The sequence below is a fragment of the Balaenoptera musculus genome, chromosome 1 (genome assembly GCF_009873245.2).
Source record: "Balaenoptera musculus isolate JJ_BM4_2016_0621 chromosome 1, mBalMus1.pri.v3, whole genome shotgun sequence".
In the NCBI taxonomy this organism is placed as follows: Eukaryota; Metazoa; Chordata; class Mammalia; order Artiodactyla; family Balaenopteridae; genus Balaenoptera; species Balaenoptera musculus.
Genome location: NC_045785.1, coordinates 14,813,907 through 14,829,168, shown reverse-complemented (window position 1 = coordinate 14,829,168; position 15,262 = coordinate 14,813,907). Strand labels below are relative to the sequence as shown.

Here is a 15,262-nt window from a genome sequence, read left to right as displayed (position 1 = left end):
GCCCTGCGCGCTCATTGGCCGAGAGCCGGCTGCGTGGGGGGCGGGCCCGGGCTGGGCCGGGGCGGGGAAGGAAGGTGGCGGCTGCCCGGAGCGGGAGGAGGGAGGTGCTGACCCGGATGTTCACTCCTGGGCACCCGGGGAAGTGGAAGCGCCGGGCCCTGCTGCGGGGGGGAGAGCCACAGACGCCGGGACCGGGACCGCCGCCGCCGCCGCCACAATGGTAAAGGCACGACGTCCCCCTCCCCCAGGTCCGGGGGCCCCGCCGGAGCTCGCGTCCCCCTTCCCCCACCCACCTCCGGCCCGCGAAGGGTGGGTTCCCCCGGGTGGGGGAGGGGCGGGGTCCCGGAGCCCAGGTAGACACCATCCCTGCCCGCTCAGGAGGGGCGGCCGGCCTGGGCGGCTTGGGTGGGCAGCGACCCTGTCTCCCGTTCCCAACCCCCGCCCTTGGCTCAAGCTGGGCTCCCACACTCCTCCTGTGGGGCCAGGCTAGTCTCCCGCGTAGCCCAGGCTAGACCCTCCTGGACCCGTGGTCCAGGCCAGGCACCCCCTCCGGGGACCCAGGCGTAGTCCCCCTTTCTCCTCCCCATGGCCCGGCCTAAGTCCCCAGCCCCAGCCCCTACGGTCCAGGCTATGCCGTCGTTTCTTCCTCCCAGGGTCCAGGCTAGGCCTCTGTCCCCCACCTCCCCTCTTCTCCATGGCCTCAGTCCGGACCCCCGTTAGCCCCTTATCCATGGCTTCAGCCCACATTTGTTCCCGTGTCCTCCATGGCTTCAGCCTGAATCTTTTCTTCCCTCCATGGTCTTAAGTCTGGACCCCCCTCCTCCGCCCCTGGCCCCCGCCTGGACGTCACTCCCTTCCCCCCACTCCCTGGTCCCTTTCCCAGGACTTCTCACCACTCTCGGCGTAGCCTGCGTCAGCCCCACTCTGTCCGGGGCTTTACCCTCCCTTCGGGGCCCGGCTCCCTGCCCTGCCCCTGACCCAGGTGGTCCCCTCTCCTCTACCTAGGGCGAACCTTCTTTGCCGTCGCTGGGAAGTGAGAGCAGCTCTCCAGCCCGGGTGGGGATGGGGGTCCCGAGGCTGTGCCTTCTCAAGTTGGAGCGGTGCCCCTTCTGGGAGGCCGCCTGGGAGCGAGCGAGGGCAGGGCGGGCATCCGTATGCCCGTAAGGCAGCGCGGCGCTCTGCGGGCGCTTCCCGCGGCCGCCGCCTGGGTGCCGCGGGGTGCGGTGCTGGCGGAGCGTCCTGCTGGGACCCGCGGCGCCAGGGCGTGTGCGGGAGCCGAGGGATGAGGATGGGGGAGCCGCGGGACGGGGATGAACGCACAATCGCCCTTGTGAGGCCGCTGCCGTTGGGAGGCCCCCGGGCCCCGAGGCCAACAGACGGCCCGGACACGATGTACCCCAGCAGGCGCAGCCTCCCTTTCCCCCTTAACTGTCAGCTCGTGAGGGTTGGAACTGCTGATTATGGAGGTGCCTCGGATCAGGTGAGCCAGACTCCGAGGGAGAGAGCTCGCTCCACTCGTGCTGTTTGTTTTGGTAATGAAGGCAGGTGCTCTGGCCGCGCTCTGGCCCGAGGTTTCACCTAGGCCCCGACCAGTGAGTCCTGGTCCGCCCTCCCTCCTCCACTTTGGAACCTTCTGCAGGGCAGGCCCAGCACCCAGGTTGGAAGGGCCAGAGGGCTTCTGCCTCACGTGGCCAAGGCATCTTTGGAGAGTGGACTGAATAAGGGCGGCCGCCTGCTCCTCTGGCCCGGTGCTGGCAGATGTTTGCATGTGGACTTCGGGCCCCAAAGGGTTTTGGGGCTCTCGGTTCCTTGTTTAAGGAAGGGATGTTGCTTCTGAACTAGGGTGACTAATTCGGAGTGGCTGAGTTTTTTCGTCATGCCTTCTTGTATGTTGATGAAAAGCGTGGCCATTGTTATTGAACTTCTCCGATAGCAGCCCCAGGCCTGGGTGGGGAAGGACTTCTCCAGGACAGTTTTGGGTGAGGACTTGGAGTGAGGTTTTACAAGTTTGCTGTCTGGACAAAAGCAGGGGAGGATGGATGGGATGGCCAGGTGGGGCTGCTCAAGGCAGCATCTCTGGCAGTGGTGGGGAGAGGGGGAGCATCTTGCCTTGGTCCTCAGTGCCAGAGTCTCCAGACCTGATGGGAAAATGCCTGTAATGACCCAGAAAGAACAGGATGATACATGAGGCTTCTTGAGAGTCCTGTATTTGGGTCTTACGTGGATGATCGGTAAGGACTGTGGAAGGGGTGGAGGAAAAAGGCTAACTTCTCTGTGGGGAGTGGGAGCGGGGCGGCTACTAGATGCCAGGCACTGTGCTCTGTGCTCCACTTACTTAACCCACACAGAACCCTTTGAGGGATGCTGTGTATTACCATTTTACAGGTGAAGACGCTGAGGCTCAGGGCATGGAGGAACTTCCTCAAGATGTTGCTTAGTTGATGGGAGCACATCTGATGGGCTCTAAACTGCATCCTTTCCATTGTCCCAGGCTGTTTACGTGTTGCTGGTGATGCAGGCTTATTTAACGTGAGCTCTTTGAGGGCAGACATTTTTGTCTTTTGTTTTCCGTGTCTGTATCCCTGGGGCCTAGAACAGTACCTGGCACTAAAGGAAATAGCTTGGGGTGTGTCTTGAACTTAGCCACTTGGATTTCATACTCATTCCCTCAGTAACTTGTTCTTAGTATCCCCTAGGCTTACAGATAATTTCTGACTGTTTATTGTTCAGTTTATCCCCTACTTGAATATTCTGACTAATATACCAGAGTAGACAGTTGGAGTAGGACAGAAGTGGTGGTGTGGGGTTGCGTAATAGGTAAATGTATTAAAACCACTGTGGTTTTATTTTCAGTAGGGTTGATGGTAGAGAAACCAGCTAGATCTCAGTTATCCATGGAGGGAAATAGCAGTTTGAGAGTCTAAAGTGCACTGGACTTTGGAGAAAATTCCGTGATTTCTGTTGGCATCAGTTACGAATGCATAAGCAAATGGAATTTGCTTGCATTCTCTTAGCAGGTAATGATCTCCCACTATCTGTAAGTGCTTTACAGTTTCAAAGCACTTTTCCTTACCCAGCTCTAGCATCTAATTTAGGAATTATTGTCCTAATTTAGAGTTATGATTCTGGTGCTGGATGGTGGGGCTGTAGCATGCAGGGATGGGCCAGGCCCCCTCATGAGTTGTCCCTCCAGCTCCCAGATGGTTTGGCCTGACAGGAGATGATAGGAGAAGCCTGTTATATTGTTACAAGGTGAAACAATACAGTTGGTGTCTTGGCTGGTCTCCTGGTGTAGACCTCCTGGTGTAGGTCTAGCTCCACTCAGACCCCACATACATATACAGCCTTGTTTATTTAAACCCAACTGGCTGCTCTTTGGTGGAATGCTTGAAAAAAGTAGCCAACAATCCATAGCTTGAGATTAAAGAGATGCTAAATCATATGTTTGTTTGTTTTAACAAATTTATTTTAGTTTTGGCTGCTTTGCGTCTTTTGTTGCCGTGCACTGGCTTTTTCTCTAGTTGCAGCAAGCAGGGGCTACTCTTTGTTGTGGTGCACGGGCTTCTCATTGTGGTGGCTTCTCTTGTTGCGGAGCACAGGCTGTAGGCGTGGGAACTTCAGTAGTTGTGGCACGCGGGCTCAGTAGTTGTGGCGCACAGGCTTAGTTGCTCCGCGGCATGTGGGATCTTCCCGGACCAGGGCTCGAACCCATGTCCCCTGCATTGGCAGGCGGATTCTTAACCACTGGAGCACCAGGGAAGCCCTAAATCGTATGTTTGAAAGCAGATATTCCTATTTATAACTCAGAAGTCCTGTTCTTCTTTTACATTCCTTGGGGGAGGGGAGAGGACAGATGACTGGCAGCACAGGGAAATGGTGGCTGGGCAGGTACTTTGAACACTGAGACTCCTGCTTCCCAGGCTGGGAAACTCTTGGCATTAGGCAAAGACAGTGGTGTGTTAGGCGTTGCTTGAAGCTCATGGGTGTATTTATGAAGTGCCTTCTCTGTGCTGCTTTATGTGCTCAGGACAAGGAAGCATGGTAAACAAGGCAAGCAAGGGTCCACGCCTTCACAGCTTATGTTGTTTGGCAGGGAGGCGTGTCACTCTTACCTACAGTTTAAGGAAGCAGCGCCTTGTTTAATGTAACTGCAAGCACACTTGGGTGAGATAACGCAGGAGACTTCAGAGAAAGTTGGGGCTTGTGCCCAGCTTCAGCCCCGGCCTTGAGCACGCCTGCCCTTGTTTGGCCGCTACCACGGAGGTGAATGGCACTGCACACGCGGTCTGTCCCCTGCAGACCAGAAGCTCTCCCAGCCGGGAAGGTTTGTGCCACAGAAGTCCTGCCCTTCTCACCTGGGTAGCTACCATTGATTGAGGATCTGCCGTCATCCAGAAACCTTGAGGTAGGACTTAGGTCCTACCTCACCCTGTGATGGATGCTCGCTCGAAAGGTTGAGTGGCTGGTGTGAGGGGCGGGCCTGGGACTTGACTCTGGGTCCACCCGACTCCTGTGCCGGAGGCTCACTCTGTTTCTCAGAAACAGTGAGAAGTAGGGCCCACAGTACAGGCTCTTGTCCCATTTCTCCTGGAGGCAGATCCCGCCAGTGAGAGTGGGGTGTGGAAGTCCAAAGGGTACAAGATCACCCACGTTAAGACCAGTGAGAGTAATGCCATTTCCAAACCGAGGCTTTTAGAGATCAGCGCTCTGGTGTGAGGAGTGGAGCCTTGCCTGCTGCCACGAGCTCCGACCCACATGCAGCAGCCCTACAGGGAGGTGCAGCCTTAGGAGGGAGACAGCATCGCGGGCAAAGTTAGGACTTAGGAGCCAGACGGCCTTGGGCTAATAACAGTACCTTCTCATAAAGCTGTTATGAGGATTAAATGAGATAATATTCGTCAAGTGCTTTGAACAGCATCTGGCACATAATTATATACGTAGTGACTATTATTATCACCATTTTACAGATGAGGTACAAAGGGTAAGTGGATAGTCCCTCTATAGCTACTAAGTGGAGGAACTGGGTTTTTTGACTTCAGAGGTAGACCCGTTTTCTCCACTGCTTACTGCCTGCTGAAGGAGTATTTGGAGTTTGCTTGGCTTTGGGCTGTGTCTTGAATGAAGAAAGTCCCTGATAGAGCCAGAGGCTCTACTCCACCACAGAAGACAAGGCTCCCTGTGCTGTGGACACCACGTGTTGCTGTATCTCAGGCTCTGGATGCCTCATCTGTGCCCGGTGGAGCCCCTTATGAACTGAGTCCTTGCCCTCTTCCGGGCTTGGAAGAAGAGGGACAGAGCCTGTGAGTTCCGTGAGAGCAGGGACTTTGTCTGTTTGGTTCCCACCAACCACCCAACACCTTGCACGGGCCGCCTGGCGCTTGGTAAGCGCCTCATAGACGCTGAATGAGTGCGTGGTGAGCACTTTTGTCTTCTGCCTGCTCCACAGAACGTGGGCTTTGGGGTTGGGCTGATCTGGCTTGGAGTCCTGTCTCTGTGACTCATTGTGTGACCTGCAGTGAGGATCTTACCCTCCCTTGGTCTCGGTTTCTTGACGGGTAATGTGAGGATGGCATTTTATAGGGATACTGGGAGAAGGAAGTGAAATTTGTAATGTGCTTAACCCAGTGCTTGGCGCACAGTAAGTGGTAGCCAGGGTTATCATTTGTCTTATTCTGCATACTACAGAGTGAGGACACAAAGAGAAGCCGTAATCCCTGTCCTCTAATCCAGAAGGGGAGGCAAGGTGCATCCAGAAAATTAAGTGCAGCAGGAAGGAAGGAGTAAAAGGAAAGCCTTAAAAAGGGCCACACGTCTGCCCATCCCTGCAGGCTTGCCTCGCGGTCCGCCGCCTCCACAAAGCCCTGCTGACCACTCCAGCCCCCAGGCAGCCTTGGTGGGGGCTGGGTGTGAACCCGGGGAGACCTTGCCCAGGCGGAGAGGATGGGGTGGGTGCAGGGGCCTGGAACAAGAGCAGAGGTTGGGGTGACGGTCAGCCTTGTGAGTTTGGGGACCAGCTGCAGAGTGGACAGCCAGTGGGGAGCCTCGGTCTCGGGAGGGAGTTGTGGAGCGCCTGAGTTGCTAAGCTAGGGAGTTTGCATTTGATCTGGGACAGTGTGGAGCCAGTTAGATTTTTGACAGGGCAGGTAGAAATTTGAGGAGGCTGGCAGAGTTGTGGTATTTTAGGAAGAGTCATCTGGCGGTGGTGTGCGGGAGGGCCCTGGAGGGAGGCATTCACAGGCGGTAAGCCTGCGAGGTTCTAAGGGTCCTGGCCGCCGGGGGGATGGACAGGAAGGGATGGGTGAGAAAAGATAAAGATAGGAAGGCAGAGCCAGCCGTCGTGATTTATCGCCTCTGGGCTGAGGGGGAAGCTTCTGCCCCCAGAGCTGCCCTGTTCAGGCATTTGGAGAGGATTCTTTATCATTGACCCAACAACTATTTTTGGGCAGTTTATAATCCCAGATGGTGGTGCCTGCAAAGCCTTGATATGCTGCTAACGCCTGAACAGGGATTTCAGTCTGGTTAGCCCGGTGACCCAGCCGCCCAGCCCTCCCGCATGGGCGGGTGGCCCCGAGTCCCGCTCTGCCCGCGCCGCCTTCACGTCGCCCTCATCACGCAGGCCCGCCTGCCTCCAGAGCCCGAGCTCTGGACGCCGGGCGCCTCTGCCGCTCACGTTTGTTCCATCAGGCCGTTCATTCCGTGGACGCTCACGCAGCAGTCAGACCTGTGAGAACACGGGTCTTCAAGTTAAATGGAGGAGCAAATGGCAGCAGGCAGGTCTGAGATTCTGCCCGACCTGGGCATCAGTGCAGGGGCAGCAACACGTCCCTTCTCCCGGCTTCCTCCTGTTCCCGCCCCGCGGCTTTCGGGCAGCTCTGGACACCTGTAGGAGGAGCCTTCGTCTGCAACTTTCTAGCGATACATTTCCAGTCTGGTAGTCCTATTTCTTCCAAGGTAGCAACCCTGACGTTTACACCCACCTGCCCCAGGGGGGTTATTGTGAGGATTGAGTGAGTTTGCGTGTGGCAAGTGTAGACAGTGCCTGGTACGTCGTCGGTGCAGCAGGAGTGATTATTTTATTAACATGGATGGTTGATAGATGGTGTTGTATTTAACCTCCCAGGCAGCCTGGATGCAAGTGGTAGTGGCCCCCAGTTCTGCTGAGACCCCAAGAGGCAGAGTCCCTGGCCCACGGCTGGCGATCTGAAGGGCTTCCAGCCCAGTGCTTTCTGGCCGCGAAGCTCTTACCACACTGCAGATTGCAAGCGCTCGTTTCCACTGGCTCAGACCCCGAACTTCTCCACCCACTGCTTAAAACTGCTCCGCGAAGCTTCCTCTTCTAGCACTGAACTCAGCAGGACCCTTCTGAGTTAGAATCATGGTTATTTAGCGGGATTTGGGCTTATTGCCTCAGAAGTTTCCATGGGATTTGGGCAGGGGACTCATTACGGTTACCAAGTGAAATATCTTTAGTTTAAGATGTTAGGGTCATGTAAAGATGGTTTTGCACATACTCTTTCTGCTGGGGTCAGTGACAAGCAGCCTCCCACCAAGTGCCCTCTTCCCTTGTCAGTTGCAGCCCTGAGAGGCAGACAGACAGTTCAGGTCTGGCTTGCTCACATGTCATGCTGCTTCTTGAGGCTTCTTCATTGTGAGGCTTTGGCCCTGAAGGGGTATGTCTGAGTTCACATGGATGGGCTTCCTGCATGCAGTTTTGTGCTCAGAAACTGAGAGGAGGAGCGCTTTATCCACTGCACACTCCTGGTGAAAAGTGATTTAAGGTACTGTGGCCACTGAAAAACCTACTCTTGAATTTGTCTCTGTCTCACCTGTGGCTTTGTCTTTTATCAGTCCTTTGCTTCTCTGCTGAGCGCAGCTTGGTCAGTGCGTGGTCCATGGGGCTGGATGTGGACCCAACACAGCAGTGCAGGCTGGGCCGCTTCAGGTTCTTGGCTCTGTGAGAGTTTCTTTCTTTCTTTTCTTTTCTTTTCTTTTTTTTGCCGCACCATGCGGCATGTGGGATCTTAGTTCCCCGACCAGGGATTGAACCCATGTCCCCAGCTTTAGAAGTGCGGAGTCTTAACTGCTGGACCACCAGGGAAGTTCTTCTGTGAGAGTGTCTGATGTGTGCTGTCCTTGCTTTCTTCTGTTTCCTCCTCCAGACAGCTCCTGTCTCGAAATCTCTCAGCCATAGGGGGTGTGGAGCCCCGGTAGCCCTGGGATTTGAGGCCTCTGACTTGGTCTTTCTTTTTTTTTTTAAAGCACAAACATCATTTATTTTTATTTTTTTATAAATGTATTTATTTTATTTATTTATCTTTGGCTGCGTTGGGTCTTCGTTGCTGTGCGCAGGTATTCTCTAGTTGTGGCGAGCAGGGGCTACTCTTCGTTGTGGTGTGCAGGCTTGTGTTTGCAGTGGCTTCTCTTGTTGTGGAGCACGGGCTCTAGGCGTGCGGGCTTCAGACGGGCTCAATAGTGGTGGCTCGTGGGCTCTAGAGTGCAGGCTCAGTAGTTGTGGTGCATGGGCTTAGTTGCTCTGTGGCATGTGGGATCTTCCTGGACCAGGGCTTGAACCCGTGTCCCCTGCATTGACAGGCGGATTCTTAACCACTGCGCCACCAGGGAAGCCCTCGGACTTGGTCTTGAGGAACAGGAATTGGAGGTGCCCTGAGACAGCAGTCTTCCTCCCATAGGTTGTCAGGTCTCTCTCCTGGACTCTGTACAGTACCACCTCCCTTCTGCCTGTGTTCCTGCTGGATGCACAGTCACTCTCTAGTTCTCTCAAGCCCAGCTCTGTGAGGTCTGTTTCCTCATCGTGCAGATGAGGCAACTGAAGCTCAGAAAGGCTTAGTAACTTGCCCAAGGGCCCCGGCTAGTTAGTGGCAGAGTCAGCGTTCTGATCCAGGTCCATCCACTCATGCCCGTTGAGCTCTGCCGTCCTGTTCCCCTCACGCGTGGACCCACCAGGATGCTTATTTTACAGATGAGGAAACTGAGGTCGAGAGGTTCACCTATAGGTCCAGCCACGGAGGCTGAAGAAGTCTGGGTGTAGGTTAGAAGTTCGGAGGGTTTTTTGGTTCAGGTTGTTGAAAATGAAAGCAGCTGGAACCTTCGGTCTGTTTTTAGAAAGATACCTGCTAAAGCGTAGGGATGCACCTTGGCTTTCTGGGCAGCACCGTTGTTCTTGGCATACATCCTAGTGATTGTGACAGCCCCTCATTGACGAGACCATACAGGGTGCCCTGGACTTTTTCCTGTGAAGCCTGGGCACCACAGACAGTGTCAGGTTGCCCAGGAACCTGAGGGGAAAGACCATACTGGCCATTTTAATAGTTGTATGACCTTGAGCTGGGTGAGCTGGTTACCCTCACGATGCCTAATACGTCCTGTCTCTCGTCCTCGGAGGGAAGACAGATGCTAAGTCCCCTGCTCAGAGCTGTGAGTACTGTCGCCGTGTTCCACTGTTCCTGGCACGTGGGCCGTGGCTCCATGGTGTTGAATTGATGAATGTCTAGTAGGTCCTTAATGAAGGTAAGTGCCCTCCCCCGCACTGGGTTGAACCACATGAACTTGCTGTTTTCCTAGGTCAAAAATGGCTGGATACCAGCATTTCATGTGGTTCAGCCTAATACAGACCAAACTCTAGGGCAGGGCAGTTCCGGAGTGAAGCTTTCTAGCAAATGTCCAGATCTCCTTTGGGACATGAGCCCTTGGGCACACCTGGCTTCTCAGGACATCAGTGTTGGGCTCCTAGTAGGTCTGTGTCACTTGAGGTGGGCGTAACAGGAGTGGAAGGAGCTGAGTGTGGGGTCTGCCCCTGGGGTTGGGTCAGTGCCCTCCCGCTGGTCGGGCCACTCCTGGCGCTGAAGGCTCTCGGAGGGTCCGGCGGTGGCGGGACCAGGGCCTGGTGGGAACGGGGACCCTAACTGCGCCGGCATTCACTGCAGCTCCGCCACGTGGCCCAAAGTCACACGACTGGCCGTCCTTGGAGTTGAAGGCAGTCTTGATTCTAGAGTCCAGGGCGGTGAAGGGCAGGTTTTGGAGCCTGACCGCCTGGGTCGTGGTCCGAACCTGCAGCCTTGGAGCTTCCTTCACTCTCTGCCTCGGTTTCCTTGTCTCACAGTGAAGTGGGAATAAGAGTATCTATTACTGATGGACTTTATGAGGATTAAATGAGTTAATACATGTAAAGCCAGACACAGGAGGACATTAATTACTTTTATTAACAGTACTATGTTATTATCAGCAGCATGGACTCTTGGCATGTTATTAGAGCCGAAAGAGACTTGAAATGTGTAAAGTCCCTCTGCTTTTTTTTTTTTTAAAAACTGTTCTTAAATTTATTTATTTATTTATTTATTTTTGGCTGTGTTGGGTCTTCGTTTCTGTGCGAGGGCTTTCTTTGGTTGTGGCGAGCAGGGGCCACTCTTCATCGCGGTGCGCGGGCCTCTCACTGTTGCGGCCTCTCTTGTTGCGGAGCACAGGCTCCAGACGCACAGGCTCAGTAGTTGTGGCTCACGGGCCCAGTTGCTCCGCGGCATGTGCGATCTTCCCAGACCAGGGCTCGAACCCGTGTCCCCTGCACTGGCAGGCAGACTCTCAACCACTGCACCACCAGGGAAGCCCCCCTCTGCTTTGTGTTGGAAAGAGTTGGGACTTCGCGTCTGTGTCCATCTCCCAGAGGAGGCGTTGTCTCTCCTAGAGCTCGCTGGAAACACACCCTTGTTAGTACAGGCCTTGCAGAGCACACACCTGCCTCTGCATGAACAGGTTGCTTGAAATGGTGCTTTTGTTCTAGGTTATAATAAAAGTCACTCTTCTGGAAAATGGCTTAATTTTTTTTTCTTTCTTGGCATGAGTGGCCAACCCTGGAGTGCCAGTTACATATGGTGCCCAGAGCCTCTGAGGGGAGCAGGGCAGGGTACTAAGCAGTGAGCCTCATCCCCCCTCTCCCCCGCACCCGCCCTGGATGTTCTGATCCATTTTCTCCTTTTCTGAAGGTGGCATGTTTTCCCAGGGGCTCTCAGCTGCTGCTAACCAGTGTTGCAGTTGTGAACTGCTACAGACCCGCCAGAGTTCACTGCCTCAGGGGTTTCATGTTTTATTTTTAAGAACGTGTGTTTGATTTTAAGGTATGTAGAATGTTGGGGTTTAGGGGTGTAAGAAGGAGGCAGGATACAGTGGGGGAAAAAACGATTGTTGGAAGGCAGCCTGGTATAGTATAGTGGAGGAGACCCCTGGATCTGGCTGCTTAGGGACTGTGTGAGCTTGAACTACCTACTTCATCTCTCTGAGCCTCAACTTCCTCATCAGTGAAATGGACATAATATCCTCCTCTTCACAGAGGGTTAAATAAGAGTAATACACATGAAATGCTGTAGCTCAGGCCTCATATGATGGCGCCTTATTATCTACAGGAATCTCATCATTTGTCTTGCAGTTTAGCACCATTCCATAGGGAAGAGAATTGGATTGACTAAAAATCCCTGTATTAAGGGATACTGTAAATCTGAAATGCGGGTGTCATGATGACACTAAGGAGAGGCCCTGACCACCAGCTTCCCAGGGCCTTGCTCTTGGGCCGATCCTTTACACAGAGCAGGCCTGTGCACGTTGGCTTAGAGGATTTATCATGCAAGGGGACTTGCATGGCATCAGCCTCTCTGTGCTGAACCTTACAAGTGCCGTCTCATGTCATCTTTCTCATTGCCCTGGTCATGCCCCCATTTTGCTGTTGTGAAAATGGAGGCCTCAGAGGTTAAAGTGAATCTTGTAGAGGATCACACTGCTCGTAAGGGGCAGGGGTGGCCTTTACACTCGATCCTTCTGATTCCAAAATCCAGCCCTCAGTACACAGTGGAGGCTGGTCCAAGGGTGCATTTTCAGGTACAGAGGAAAGTATGAGTACTTTCCTCTGAACATCTAACAAATGTTCTTTAGTACTTTTTGCCACTCAGAGCAGACTGTTAGGTGACTGCTCCTAGTTTGGCTTAGATGCCTTGGAGCCCATCTTAAGATGCGGGAGAGTAAGCATGCAGTAGTTGCAGTTCTTCGTTTACAAGGAAGCCTCATGTCCCGCATAGAAACTTCTAACCCACGTCAGGTGTGGAATTGCTTTTGAGGCCTCGGGCACTGTTATAGTCTTTATTCCTCCCTGCACCATCTCCTCTGCTCTGTGCACATCCAGGCAGACTCTAAAATAATGTAGCTGTCAGTGAGCAAGCTAGCATTCGAACTCGGGACCAGCTGCATGCCCTGGCTGTGTCACACTGCAGCTGGGGCCAGAAATGAGCAGCGAGGCAGTGGTTGCAGCTCTCCTAGATGACTAGTGGGTAAGTGATTATTCCGACCCGAAGAGGCAAAACCACACAAAGGTGCTGAACAAGGTTCCTGTCCTCAGAGAGGTTAGAGTGCCGGGCTGTGGGTGTCAGCATCTGTCCACAAGATGGGCAGGGTCTCCACGTCCTTGGGTCAGGGCAGCCTCTGTTACTTGTCATCTCGTTTGGCACTAGGTGATGTTCCTGGGAAATAGGTCCAATCTTCCCAATTCCTTAACTACCTTGATTTCTTCATTCTTTCCTTTAAATAACCTTCTCCAGAGGCATTTATCTAACTGCTAGCTAGAATTTCCTTGTCCTTTTGCCTCCCGTAAAGCTGGCTTTATAAGGCTTTTGTGTTGATGGACTATTGGTTTCTTTCCTTTTTTTTTTTTTTTTTAATTGAAGTATAATTGACAAACAACACTGTGTTAGTTTCAAGTGTACGACATAATGATTCAACATTTGCATATGATGGATTGTGCTTTCTGAGCTTACTGAATTCCAGATGGAGAGCACACAAAAGCATCTTGGGAATTTTCCCCCAGATCCTTTTTATTTTGATTCCGTGGGATCTGTTTGGTACATATTGATTGTCGAGGAAGCATTTCTTGAAATAACAGACAAGAACTGGTTGCTGTGGTCCCCAAGGAAGGGCCCTCCCATCATGTGCCTAATTGGCAGAACCTGGACATATAAATAGTGTTGGACCTTTGTGTGGTGAGCTCAGAGTGCCCTGTGAGGCTTCAGTCTTAGGCCAGCATCCTTGTGTGGCATTGGATTAACCGCTAAAATTCTGTGAGTTGAATTCTATTACATGCCAGAGTCTCTAAGGAAAGGAAAAAAAAAATGATTTCTAAGCCTCAGGTGATGGGCTGTGTATTGGAACAAGTACAGCCAGATTCCAAATCAGCTGAAGCATTCAGCAGGCCCTCCAAGTCAATAAGGAAAGGGTGGCAGTACATCTGTTACTACATACTTTACTTAGCACTTTACATGCATTATCCTATTTAGTTTCCAGAATTCTCCTAAGAGTGAGGTCTTATGAATTCAGGACTTTATGTAAATTTGAAGATTTTACAGAGATTGCTAATAAGTGGCAGAGCCAGGACTTGAACCCAGCTGCTCTGACGTTATAGCCTTTGCCCTTCACCTCTGCTGTGTCATGGAATTTCACCACTCACACGGGGCTTGTAGTTTGTCCGGATCCCACAGTGAATCACCAGGCAGCTGGGACTGGGGTCCTCTGTCTAACACTCTAGAATCTGGACGCCACACTCTGGAGTAGGCCATTGTCTTTTCTGCCACATAAACTCAGGCCCATTTTTATTTTATTTTATTTTAATTAATTTATTTTTTTTGCCACACTTCGAGGCTTGCGGGATCTTAGTTCCCCGACCAGGAATTGAACCCAGGCCCTCAGCAGTGAAAGCACGGAGTCCTAACCACTGGACCACCAGGGAATTCCCTGAAAACTCATCTTTGAACGTGCTTCTCCAGTAACGCATTAGAAAGACCACGCTTTCCAGCATGACCTGGTGAGGGAGCTTCATGGCGGCTGGGTTGACCAATGCAGAAAGCCAGTACCCTGAGTTAAAGAAGAAATCTGGGGACAGGTCCAGATTCAAACCCAGGTCCTTTTGGGAGTTCCTGCAGTGTACACAGGAGGCATGAATGGCAGGGACAGGGCGCTGAGGAAAGTGGATGTTCAACAGTAGGTTGAAACGGCGGTATGGCTGTTCAGTGGGATGTGATGCAGCTGTTCAGATGTGCGATAGGAACACCGTGTAGCGGTATGGAAGGGTGTGTGAGAGTGTCGAGTGGTGCAGAGCGCTACTGTCCTCTCCTGTCCTCAGACTCTGCAGAAATTCACATCAGAAAACCTACCTCCTGGGGTTGTTGTGAGGATTAAAAAGTGAACCATTTGTAAGCCCTTTACTGTGCTCTCTGTTCCTTGCAGTGGATATCTGTCTATATCTTTATCTACACACACACACACACACACACACACACACACACACACACACGTACACGTACACGCATACGTGTATTGTATGTATTTGTCTCCCCTCCTTTTGAGTCACTTCCTTAAGATAGCTCCTCAGGAGTGGGATTGTGGGGCTAAAGAGAGCAAGTGTTTTTCTCTCCACACATTCTTCCCGTCACTTTTCTCTAACAAGTGCTGTAGCCTGTACCTCACTGGTGTCCCCCAGGGCCCTCTGATCTGACCTCACTCTCCCTGCCTGGCAAACTTCGCTTCTTCAGTCTGGCTCACTGTTCTGACCAAGTCGAGAGAGCTCCTTGCTTCCCTGCAAAAATGTCCTAAGAGAGAAACTTTGTCATTACCACAAGCGGAAAACCAATATTAATTGCCATGAGTAGAAAGTACACATTGAAATAAACTTAGGTAACTGTTGATAATAAAAGATGCTCATCTGTGGACCACCTGAGACCGTCTGGTGACCCCCGGTGTCTGGCTCGTTCCTGTCTCTGGGCCTCAGAAGAACCTGGGGAAGGGACGATGATGGCTGTAAGGGGTGTGTGCAGGTGCCTTGAAGAAGGGGTCTGGCTGAGGGGAGTCAAGGCAGGGACCCCAAGGGAGAGGTGTTTTGTTGGAGCCAAGATGAAAGGACGCCTTTGCCAGGAGGACAGGGGGCGGCTGTAGACATGGCAGTAGAGAGAACAGCATGTGCCAGACGCAGACGTCATGTTCAGGGCAACCAACAATAATTTAAACTTGTGGGAGCCAAAAGAGTGGGAGAGCTTGATGTGACTGGGCAGGGAGACAGGGCCACCTCGCAAAGGAAGTCCCACGCCATGACGGAGGCTCCGATTTCGATTTTGCCCTTGTCCATTTCAGCACCCTCTCCATGGCCCGACCAGACTGACAACACAGCCTTTACGCAGGCAGCCCAGCAGTTGGCTTTCTTTCCTTGGGTATTATTTGC

General features: G+C 52.8%; 1 protein-coding gene across 4 annotated transcripts in view; it reads left to right on the top strand.

Moving 5' to 3' along the window:
* Positions 1–61: 61 nt before the first annotated feature.
* The window catches only part of CAPZB (capping actin protein of muscle Z-line subunit beta), a 138,630-nt gene continuing 123,429 nt past the window's right edge, over positions 62–15,262 (top strand). Inside the window, exon 1 of one of the 4 annotated variants that reach the window (XM_036856689.1) lies at positions 62–220. In XM_036856689.1, coding sequence (XP_036712584.1) covers positions 218–220 — 3 coding nt within the window. In that variant the 5' untranslated portion in view covers positions 62–217. Of the gene's footprint in view, positions 221–1,329; positions 1,481–15,262 lie in introns of those variants that run through there. The other 3 variants (XM_036856699.1, XM_036856680.1, XM_036856671.1) reach the window with 3 other exon arrangements.